The sequence below is a fragment of the Myxine glutinosa genome, chromosome 5, assembly GCF_964187855.1.
Source record: "Myxine glutinosa chromosome 5, kmMyxGlut1.1, whole genome shotgun sequence".
NCBI classification, from domain to species: domain Eukaryota; kingdom Metazoa; phylum Chordata; class Myxini; order Myxiniformes; family Myxinidae; genus Myxine; species Myxine glutinosa.
The window spans coordinates 211,943,376-211,955,750 of NC_136265.1; the positions used below are offsets into that span (position 1 = coordinate 211,943,376).

Sequence of the window (12,375 nt, forward strand, 5' to 3'; positions counted from 1 at the left end):
TACTAAAATGTCTTTTTGGAATTTGCGATAGGGCACGTGGTTTGGCAGATATCGTTAATTAAACGAAAATATTTTTTAAAATGGATATCTCTTGAATCGCCAGTACCTCAGACCGTGAGTTGGTAATAATTTATATAATTCACACAGTGCAATACGTGCAGGCCGCTCCACGGAGCGACCTTCCGGGCTTATCAACGAGGCGAGGCATGACACACGTGTCTCAGCATACCTCAGATCAAGTTTGAAAACCAGCATCAAACGTGCATAAATTTGCATATTCGATCATTTTTGACAAAGTTATGCCACTTTGAACTTTGGTAGGGGACATGTATTGCAGCGCAATACTCAGAATGCGTATTTGAAGTGCACTGAGCAAACGTGCCCTGCATCCTTCCCTTTTGTCCTTGTTATGAAATACTTCTTTTTGTTTGAATCGTTTTTTTTCGCGAACATGTTGTTCAGTAAATTATTGGTGGGTGGGTGGTTCGTGTGCAGCCACGCTGCTGCTGGTTGCATCATTTATCAGTGGGTGCGTCTGCCGCTGATGCAATGCCTCTCCATAACCAGTTATCTGGTACTCATTTTGCCGACCTCGGAAGGATGACAGGCTGAGTCAAACCCACCTGGCGTTGATTCAACGGGATTCAAACTCAGGACCTTAGGATCCTGAGCCCGCCGCCCTAACCATTAGGCCAACACCAGGTGATAGTAAGTTTTTGGTGATTCAAAGAAAACAATTTCTCTACTTTATGTTTTTGCTTCATATATCATTGTTTCCTTATTTTCCTGAGATTGTCCAAATTACTAATGCCAATCAGCTTTTGGAATGCCTACATCGTGATCATACTTTTAGAACCTTTCGAGTCTGGTTTTAGAAAGTTACATAGCACAGAGACTGCCCTTTATTTTCAAGTCTGGTTTTAAGCAGTTACATAAGAAAGAGACTGCCCTTATGAAGGTCATGAATGACATCCCATGTAAAGCTGACCAAGCATTAGCTACAGTTCAAATGCTCCTGGACTTATCAGCTGCTTTTGGCACCATGGACCAAAATATAGAGTCCATGCATTTCCTGTTCAGGCCTGAGCTCCCGGACTCGTCGTTTCATACGTTTGGTGCTGGCCAGGTAGCTTGCATGATATTCCTTCCCTCCTCTCCTCCTCTGGCTCTTAAGGAGGCAGGCCAAAGCACAGCCTGTCCAGCTGACCACTGATGTGGCTGGTACCACTCCATATCCCTCCACCTGGCCTGGTGTTTGCCTCCAGACATTGGTGCAACCATGGGGGTGAGGGTGGGGTGTTCAGGTGGGCTTGCTCCCCCTCCCTTGGCTCAAATACTGGAGAAAATCCTTTGACTGGATCAGCACGACTGGCAGTGCATCGCAGTGGGCACATCTCAGTAGAAATTGCAATTGACACTCTTGCAAGCTCACCCCATCGCCCTGATTTTGTACTAGGAAAAAGAAAAAGAAAAAGAGCCACATGTCCATACAACTGCAGCTGATGCTCACGGAATATACAGCAACAAATCTCATCTGAGTCTTTCTCAGCAAATGCGTGTTGGACGAAAAGTCTGTGCAGTGATAGCAAAGGATTCTCCGAAGATACCCGGTACCAAAGAAGTTAAGTCTTTGTCTCAGATCCTTGGTCACAGTCCAAGTCTCACATCCATAGAGCAAGACTGGAAGCACCAAGGAATTAAGACTCGGACTTTCATCCTCCTGCATAGGTACCGACAGCACCATACCTCATGATCCAGTGAATCCTTGAATCCTTGAATCCCGGTGCCCGACCCAGACATCTATCGACCTCTGGCTCACAATATGCGGAGACACGACTATCACTGCCAAGGTAAGTGAATCTGTCTGTGACCTCAACATCCTCGCCACAAACAGGTGCAGACAATATAGCAGCATCCAAGATGTCATTGAAAGGCTGTATCTTCGTTTTGACTTGTGAGATTTATAATCCCAGTGGCTCCAACTCCTCATTCAGCGCCTTGTGGGCCCCCATAAGGATATGCAGAGTCTCCGAAAAGATGACTGCATCATTTGCAAAATCAAGGTCGGAGATGTTGACATTCCCAAATGATGCCTCGCAGCTAGATCTCTCTGATATCCTCCCCAGAATCTAGTCCATACAAGCACTGAAAAGTGTGTGGGTCAATACCCACCCCTGACAAACAAACTCCAGTAACAACTGGAAAGAAGTCAGACATTGAACCACCACAACTCACAGCACTATCAGTACCAGATTAGAGTTCAGAAATCAGATTGATCAGTTTTGGTGTCACCTTGCGAAGACCGAGACTCCTCCAGAGGAATCCTGATTTACTGAATCGAATGCTTTGCGGAGATCAACAGAGATTGCAAGCACCCCCTGCTGAAACTCTCGCCTGTGTTTGGTGAGGACCCAAAAGAGCAAGGATACGGTCAATCGATGACCTATTTGGTGTAAAAGCAGACTGATTTGGGCACTGGTGCTCGAGCAGATGTAGGCGAACCCTATGAAGAATTATCCGAGGAAAGATCTTGCCCGGCACTGAAAGCAGCGTCACCCCTCGGTAGTTGTTGCAGTCCTGGCGACCACCCTTCCCTTTCCAGAGAGGGACAACAAGGCCCCTCTTCCAGTTAGTTGGGATGATGCCTGTGCTCTGGAGCATAGAACTGCATGCAACAACATGAGAACAGCATTTCCACCAGCCTTGAGAAGTTCAGCATGGATGCCACAAATTCCTGGAGCTTTGCCCCTTTTCCACTGATTCTCTGCAACCTGTATTTCCACAAATGAAGGTGGTTCACAGCTGATTGGATGGTCAGCATCGGGATAGTAATATCCTTGACATCCAACTCAATAGCTGGTCAGTCAGCTGGGTACAGCTGCTCAAAATGACCTTCACTTCAGACTCCTCTGTCAAGATCTTATCCTCAGTCTCATAATACATTTGTTGACTGGTGTTACCTCAATTATTATGGGAGTCAGATTTATTGAACACAGCTCCAGCAACTCCTTGGGCATGGTGACCATTAGAGTGACCAGACCAATCGTAGGTGTAACCACCTGCCATTATCTCACCACTATCCGGTCTCCAAATCTCAGAAAGTGCTGCAATACTAATGTACACATGCTGGAGCTCATATGACAGCGGAGACGGGTGATCATCCTATTTTAGAGTCAGGACATTTCAGGCACCCACCCAAAGGTACCGCCTCAGGTTAACCTGAGGAGACCGCCGTTTGGTGGATGACACCTCAGCACCACCTCGACACACACCACCTCGACACACACCACCATGACACACACCACCACAACCCGCCCCAGCAACATTTCTCCGTGATTTTCCTCCTCTCATCAAAGAATATGGGTCCCAAAGGCTTTGCCTCAATCCCGTCATCTGGTGAGCTGCATGTAAAGGGCAGCTGCAAGGGAGGTACTCCCACAGGGTGTGTTTTTCTTCGTTTTATTTGCGTTTTGTGTGTGTTGTGGAATTAAGTGTTTTACGGTGGCTGGAGTTCAAATCCTGCCACTAACCACCTAGAAAGAGGTAACCCAAATGTAATGAGGACGTCCGCAGACACAGTTTGACACTAGATATGGAAGGCTCACAAAGAGCTCCTCCGCCCTTTTGACGGGTTTTGTTTTTAATCCTGCTGGGTGTCCTTATCCATACACCATCCTCACAAGGAAACCTGCTGGGGGAGACCGTTTAATCACCGATAACCTGACCATGAAACAGGTTAGTGCAGATTTACATGGTACCTGTAGCAAGTCATAGATGTTATCTGGCCTGACCTGATCCTCGATAAATGCCACTCCAGTCCAATGTCCTTCCAAATTTCGAGTTTCCCTCCTGATAGTTCCCTTCTGTATCCATCTTGTCCATTCCTTATGTCATCTCCTGCCCCCCCCCCCCCAATTCCTCTCCACATCCATTGTTCGTCTGCCTCCTCTATCTTGACCTTCGGCTCCGCTGTTGGCATTACACCCCTCTCGCTCTACTGTTTCTTTTGTCCCGTTGCATTCTGATCCAGTCAATTTACTAGTACGAGCTCTTCCACAAGCTTTGACTACGTATACAAAAATTAATCAATTTCCTTTAATCTTGATAATATCGCTTGAATCTGCTTGTGTTTAAATTGAAGAATAACTGTAACCCTGATTTGTGCTGACGTCACGTCGCGCGTCCATTATTGCAAATTACTGTTGAGTTAAACTGCCTCTTCTCTCAAGGCCCTAAACTTTGCCGGATTTTGCAGCCAGACATGTAGTTCAAGCTCATAAATCGAATCATATATCTCCAATCGTTCTGGAGACCTCGGTATCGGTTCCCTCCCCCCCTTCCCATGCCTCCTCCCTTAAGCCCTCTCCCTCCCACAGATCTCCCGATGTCCCTGCTCTCCATCTTGTTCTCCCGCTCCCTTTATCATAAATTTTACGTGTCGGTTTGTCTTTTTGTGATCAATGTTAGCTCTTACACGAGCCTCGATCTTGTATACAAAAAATAATAATCCTTTAGATCTTCACTGGATTCCAGCACCTCAACGCATTGATTTATAAATATTGTTGATGGCAATTGAAAACTAAAAACAAACTTGCGACTGCCTATGTGTCAAATTTACTCACAACTTACATACCAGCAAGAAAGCTTGTACAATGTTTAAAAAATCCGAAACTATCAATATGCCTTTTATGATTCACGGAGCCACCCAAATTACGGTTTTTAAAGAATTCGTGAAATCCCAGCTTGTTGCTTTTGCTTTTTGTGGGTTTACTTTTACAAAACCATATCTTTTATAGTTGCTTTGAATTTTTACGATCAAATTTTCTTTTACACGTGAAGTGCTTTGAGATTTTATTCCCGAATGAAAATGATGTAGATGTCAAGATATCAACCATTTTTATTGATTGAGCTGCTTATTCTGCATTTTTGCTTTTCTTGCCTTTTTCTTTGTGCAGTGCTTTGATATTTTGCTTCCAAATAAAAAGTGCAATGTAAAATATTGATTGATTGAAATGAAGTTTGCCAAACTATTTGCCCAATGTGGCTTTGAGCCGGTGTTGAACCAAGCAGCCCCAAATTATTTCATTTTTTTTTTTTTTTTTTGCATAGTGGTGCTGAAGTTGATTTGGTAAATGTATTTCCTTTACATGTGTCCTCAAATTGTGGTAAATAACGGCAGTTTTATTTAATTTGTAGCTCAAGCCCAATGCAGGCCGACATCTCCACTGCGTGAATGTCACAGTGTGACTGAGCCAAAGAGACTTCAAGCAGTTCATTTCTCCAATGGTTACACTCCACATACTCAGGTGCCTTCACTTTGCATTCTGTTTTGATCTGCTTTATTACCTCCACCACCAGAGGTGGATGGAGGTCCCTGTCTGGTTGTCTGTCTTTCTGTCTGTCGACAAAATTTTGTGGAGAGGTTGGGTGTGTGACAAGGCCAAAATTGTTAGATTTTGGTGAAGATCCGGATCTTAATCTAAGAATTTTTCAAGTGATTTTTCACCATTGACAAATAGGCCTAAAACCAATTTATAGCTCGACATTTCAAAAAGTTATGGACGGATTCAGCAGACACTTGGTTAACAGGTTGGGTGTGTAACAAGGACAAATACATGAAATTTTGGTGAGGATCCAAATCCGGATCTGGATACGAGATTTTAATTTTTTTTTTTTACGTGATTCTTCACCATTGAGTAATCAGGCTAAAAACGATATATAGCAGGATGTTTCAAAAAGTTGTGGACGATTTATGACAAAACTAGGTGGTCGAGTTGGTTAGGTGACAACAAGCCAATTCGATGTTTGTCATGTCCGGATCCAAATCCACCCTATCACTGGGATACAAAACGCAAACTGTTCGGCCTGGCGGAGGCATGCGCTCTACCGAGTGACGTTCCAGTTGTTTTTGTGGTGGAAAATGGTGTAGAGCTAAGTGGGCAAAATCCAATTGAGAGACGGACTCGTTTTTTTCTTTCTTACAAGTATTCATGGTATGCATAAAATAATGATGATAAAAGTGACTGCTTAATAAAACTTATATTTGACTTTTTCACAAGCTTACAAGCACGTTGCATATACAAAGGGTGTTCAAAAAGTTGTCGCCATGTGTGCAGAATGTCTTGGTAGTTAATCTCTGGCAGCCTTGTGTCATCCAATAAGTGACTGAATCTGTTACAATACTATATATTGTAACGATTTTGAGAAGTGTGTAACGAATTTGAGAAGTGTAACGGTTTTTGAGAAGTGTAACAATTTTGGAGGAAGTGTAACGAATGTGAAAACGTTACAATGTGAACGTTACAAAAGGTACGGTAACACCCTGTTAATGTAAATAATGGTCGCAGTCGGCGTCCTAGTTAATTGCATGAAACTTACACGCAGGTCACGATATATCTTTTAAATAGTGTATTTCCTTATTCCATGTAGGCTAAATATGTGTTTTCCCACTAGATTGACTTTGCATTGTATCAAACAAAATAAGCGTAGGCCCTTCCAATTTCCCCAAAACCTCCCTTCCAATTGCCTTCCGCATTTTGGCCGGTTTTCTTCAAACCACCATTGGCCACGAGGTAGGGTTGGGGAAGAAAGGCGTGTCTCCACCTCGTCATAAGAGGGAAGGAGTGAGCCAGCCCTAACAGCCAATCAACACCGCGGTGAGTGACCCGGTAGGCGTGCCCTCGGAGTCGGCGGCTTGATTTCGCTCGAGGTGATAAAAGCGACTGTAAGGGACTGCTTTAAGAGATGACTTGAAGAGGCCTTGGGAGATGAGCAAAGAGACTGCACCAAGAGGCGGTGAGATGCGAAACGCTCCAAGCCAAAGAGGAGAGGTACTCGGCAAGGGAACCAGCTTTGGAGAGACGCGCTGAAAGGAGGGAGACGGCTCCACCCCCAGGAAGAGGAGCAGGTGTGCCGAACCAGCGCGTGACGTCTACCGCAGTGGATACACGACGGAGGGTTTCCCGCCAAAACCGCGAGGAATTGCGAACTGCGGCCTCCCGACCTTGCCTCCCTCTCAAGCAATCCATCTCAAGCCTTACCTGCCTGCATCTATCCCCTGTGTAAGTGTGAACGTCCTGTCCTACTCATTGTCTTGGGGTTAAGTAAGAATGAATAGTGTAAGTTAACGATTCGCTGTGTTACTGCTTCTTCCATCCATTGCTTGTGTGTGTATAATAAAATCTGTTCTTCCTCCGTATTCTTCTTCTTCTTCTTTTTCATTCTCTTTCAGTCGCTTTAGAGATTTCCCGATTGAATATCTGTGGGGCGATCTGGTCAACGTCGGGTGGAATCGGGTTTTAATCGGGGAGTAACTGTTCGGACGCGGTTAAATACACCACCGCTCGGTCAATATAACATCTAAAACCCGCGTCTGTAACAATATATATATACATACACACACACACACACATGGTAATGGTAATATTTCAAATAAACTAGGACTGTCATAGGAGAGTTTTTCAGAGTTAAGGGTGTAGTACTGGTGAACAGGTGTTTTTTTTTGTTTTTTTTTGCTGAAAAGTTTCCTTATAGTCTTATAAACAAGAATCATGCTATTAGAGGTCATAGAAGTACCCCTAATTATTGAAAAATTCAAATTTTCTAACATCATACATGCCCCTCAATAACCGGAAGTAGAATTATTTGTTACTAGCCGAAACCCGTGGAACATCCACGGAAGGGAGGATGTGGTGTATGGATAGAGTGTACCATTATGGATGGCATCGGGGATTTGCTTGTCCGAGTAAGAGTTAGGAAGAAAGATCAATTTTCACTTGTGCAAAAATGCTACTCACAATTACATCGCCTGTGCGTCAGCCTGTGATTGAGCCAGAGAGTTGGCCTGTGAGTCAACTTCCTTTCCAATGTCTGCAAGAATTGAAATACTGATTGTGAATGTGTAAAATTATATGAAAGAAGAACATGCATATCAATAGACGATGTCATCGAAAAGGAGAGCAGCTGTCAATAGAAAAGGATGTCTGACTTATCAATTTGACATTATTGCACAGGAAATGACAAACAAAGAAACAGTTCATTTCCATCGGGTAATATTACGATGAGAGATCAGCCGATACCTTTATTATGTCCATCTGCATCCATGGCACTTAGAAGAAAAAAAACGTGGCATCAGCCAGCCGCAGCCAACTATCACGTACCGTCTCGAAGTCAATGCCATCCTTTTATCTCTTCGTATACAACTCACTGATCGCAACGTCACTCCATTTAACTTTATTAAAATGACGATAAAGACGTGAAACCCGTGGAACATCCACGGAAGGGATATAGTTCGTCTGTTTTCAGCTCGTTATCTTTAAGCTTCCTTACGTCTCGCCACCTGCTACACCTCTCTGAGTTACGAGGATTTATGCAACGCACCCCGAGTATCGCAACGTCACTCCATTTAACTTTATTAAAATGACGATACAGACGTTTCCTTATATATCCTAATTTCAAATGTTCAAGGGAATAAAAAAGCTTCCTTACGTCTTGCCACCTGCTACACCTCTCTGAGTTACGAGGATTTATGCAACGCACCCCGAGTATCGCAACGTCACTCCATTTAACTTTATTAAAATGACGATAAAGACGTTTCCTTATATATCCTAATTTTGAAATGTTCAAGGGAATAAAAAGACCATTTGGTTCACACCACCAATGTTCACACCACTCGACTGTCCAATCAGTGGACGGCTCGCTTCACCTTCGCCCAGCAGACGCCAATACGATGGCGTCGTAAGATGGCGTCGTAAGATGGCGTCGTAAGATGGCGAGGCAAGATGGTGTCGTAAGATGGCGTCATAAGATGGCGTCGTAAGATGGCGTCGTAAGATGGCGTCGTAAGATGGCATCGTATCGGCAGTTAATCGGATGCTTTTGGGCCCCAACGTCGGCTAATTCAGATTTTTCGAGTATGGCTGTACGTGATAAACAAAGAGCGCGGTTCGTAGATCGTAAATCCATTAGTGCCGTGGGCATCGGGTCACTGGGTGCGCCGTAAAAGGGATAACAAAGTCGAGTCCTTACGCTATTATTATATAGATTATTAATAAAGGCCTCAAGACCTATTCTATTCAACTTGAATTTAAAAACGCGACATTTCGGCTATTCAAGAACACATTTGTAACCTGTCAATCAAAAAGGAAAATGTTTTGTTGATCGTCTTCTCAACGAAACGTGTCGACAAAACCAAAGGAATATTCAGGATTTTCACAAAATCACAACAACTTGAAAGATACGCCAAAAACCTGAGGTGAATTCCGGTGATGCAGTCATCTTCTTCATCTGCGCCTCATTTTATTCATGTGAAAATGAATCGATTTAAAATTCCATAGAACTGTGTCGTTTATGTATATTTTTATTTTATTACATTCACGTAGTTTCACATTCTTGACTTCGTGGAGCTTCAATCTTTTGTGGTTCAAAAAAATAAAATAAAGATGGATTCTTCTTCATCGCATCGTATTCTCTTCCTGTGAAACTGTTTCTCCATTTAACGTTTCCAAAATCAAAACTTCAAAAACTTCTTCACTTCGATTCAAAAAAACTTCAAACTTCAAAAAACGTTTCCAAAACGTCACTCCATTTAACTTTATTAAAATGACGATAAAGACGTTTCCTTATATATCCTAATTTAAAATGTTCAAGGGAATAAAAAGACCATTTGGTTCACACCACCCATCACACCACTCGACTGTCGAATCAGCGGACGGCTCGCATCGCCTTCGCCCAGCAGACGCCAATACGATGGTGTCGTAAGATGGCGTCGTATCGGCCGATAATCGGATGCTTTTGGGTCCCAAAGTCGGCGAATTCAGATTTTTCCGAGTATGGCTGTATGTGATAAACAAAGAGCGCGGTTCGTAGATGGAAAATGCATTAGTGCCGTGGGCATCGGGTCACTGGGTGCGGCATAAAAGGGATAACAATTTCGAGTCCTTACGGTATTATTATATAGATAACTTTAATATGCATCATTCTTTTGGGCTGAAATTTGGACAGGATATTCAGAATATCACTTCCTTTAAAATGATGAAGGCTTTTGTTTATAGGAGTAGCCATTGTGGATTTATTGAAGGACAACCAAGTTTTATCTGGTAATTGGCATAATTAGCTAATTATTGAACATTTGACATAATTTCACAAAATCCTCTCATCAGGTAGTAGAGTAACACATGTATAATACATGTACCAAGTTTTGTGTGAAAAGAATGACAGGTGACATAGAAGATAGAAGTAGAAATGTGTTCTTTGTTTTTCCTTGTTTTTTATTGACGGTCTAATTTATGCAAATTATATGCATGTAATATGACAAAGAAGCATTGAAACTGGCCTGAGTTAAAGCCAAGATTATATCTTTCAAGAAAAACTGAAAATTAGATATTAACTTGACTTTGTTTTTGTGTAAAGGCCTCTCAAAGGTACCTATGTAGTTTTCTCAATTTTTCACCAGTACTACACCCTTAAAAAGGTAGATCCTACCTCCCACACAAAATATTAGTCAGATATTTACCTTATAAAAATATAGACCTCTATAATCGAGACTATCGTTGATACGATGAAATGATAAAACAAGTGCCAAGTTCTTGGGGGGGGGGGGGGGAAGAGGGTCTACGTCTTACATCCCCCGCTCCCCCTCCCACCCAAAATTCTCAAGACAACAAACGACTAACCCGTACTTTCTTCCAAAAACCTCCAGCCACCCGACCTACTCTACTCCCAATGGGGCCTACGCTATCCTTGAAACTTTGGTCACAATCAAATAAAGTGCTTACATCTTCTTAAAAGTGGTTATATGTGGCTTAGGGGTAAATGGAGCACACTTTAGAATACTTATTTCCTTGTGTATGTGAGAATAAGAGTGTTGTAATTGATGTAATTAAAGAGACCGTGTCGAGCAAAGTGTTCAGAAAGCTTTTTACCTCCCTTGCCCAAGTGTCTGTTTCTAAGACCCCACTTTCTCCCTCCCTATTTTCGTGAACCTTCCTTGTCAAACAATAGGTCTAAGCTAGCAGGGACTCGTGGAAATTCCACGTAATGTAAAATGTGAATGCAAGTCCTCAACTTACCCCTCCCCACCCTCACCCCCTTCCCCACCTTACCCACTGCCACCCTCACAAACCCCAAGTCTTCAGCCTCTGCCTCCCAAAACTAAATCCGCACCTTCCCCCTTCCAACCCTATGACGTCTATCCTTTGCCCACTCCAAGCCTTCAAACAACCTCCCCACCTGTCATGATCACCTGTCCAACTCACGATCCCATGAGGTATGCAGAAAATATATCTTACCAAGAGCAGGTCATGGCCCATCATGGTCACCTATGCAACTCACAATCCCACGAGATATGAGGAAAAGATATGTGACAATATATGACCCGAAACCAATTGTCTTATTCCTGATGCAAATATACACATCATTAAAAGGAAATAATGATCTCGGACAAATAATTTTTATGAGTTGGATTTATGTCCTGCTTCAGACAATGCCAATCCCCTCCCCACTTCAACCATTAAAACCTCTAAACAAAAAAACACAAACACAAAAAAACATATATATGCATACACATATATTATGGCGCTACATAGGGCTGACGGAATACCTGGACACCAAAATAGAGAACCCCACCCCCTACTCCCTCACCACCGAATATTACCCACTCTCACACTTCCTTATTTCACTTCCCATTATTGTCCGCAAAATTTGTTTGTGATCATGCAAGTTTCAAAGATCTCCCCCTCCAAATTGCCCCACCCACCTGTGACACTCCCGATGCGTCCCCGTTATGTCTGCGGAGTTTGGTGGTCCTACAATGCTGCGTTCTCAAGATATACGGGAGACATAAGGGAGCAGACAGATAAACAAACAGATAAATAAATGTAGCGTGACAATAAGGGCAGTTTTGTGTTTGTATCAGCTTCGCCCGAGGCGCGACAAGTGAGCAAAGTGAGCAAATGCACCGCATGTGGACCAATAAGTTTATTACATTTGCTCAGCATCGCCCAGGAAGTCTTGCCACATGCGCTGAACTGCGGGCCATTCTTCAAGCTGCAGTACATTCCATTATTCAGGACAAAAAGAGGGAGTAAATTCCATGATATCATTTCCCCAGATATTTGGCCATGACAGCTTTGAAGGATAAATTCAATTTTGAAAGAAAAACTAAGTAAAGGCGAAATAATAAGGAAAAAAAGGAACGATTGCAATGAGTGAATGCAATAATTGTTTATGCATAGACTATGCACAAGGTATATCAATAATATTACGAGTGATAACACTTTTACTCAGTCAAGCTGTAACATTCTTAGCCTCACAATTTCTGGTTTCTCAATCCAGAACAAGCAAAACTCGTGCGAGTATGACAATGACGAATAGTTT

The 12,375-nt window shown here is 42.9% G+C and overlaps 1 protein-coding gene across 1 annotated transcript in view; it reads left to right on the top strand.

The window, feature by feature from the left end:
• Positions 1 to 12,375, top strand: part of LOC137428136 (uncharacterized) — a 95,456-nt gene that overhangs the window by 17,741 nt on the left and 65,340 nt on the right. The window contains exons 4-7 of the mRNA XM_078777469.1: positions 929 to 1,126; positions 1,457 to 1,570; positions 1,797 to 1,850; positions 1,974 to 2,063. Of these exons, the coding sequence (XP_078633595.1) occupies positions 929 to 1,126; positions 1,457 to 1,570; positions 1,797 to 1,850; positions 1,974 to 2,063 (456 nt within the window). The remainder of the gene's footprint in view (positions 1 to 928; positions 1,127 to 1,456; positions 1,571 to 1,796; positions 1,851 to 1,973; positions 2,064 to 12,375) is intronic.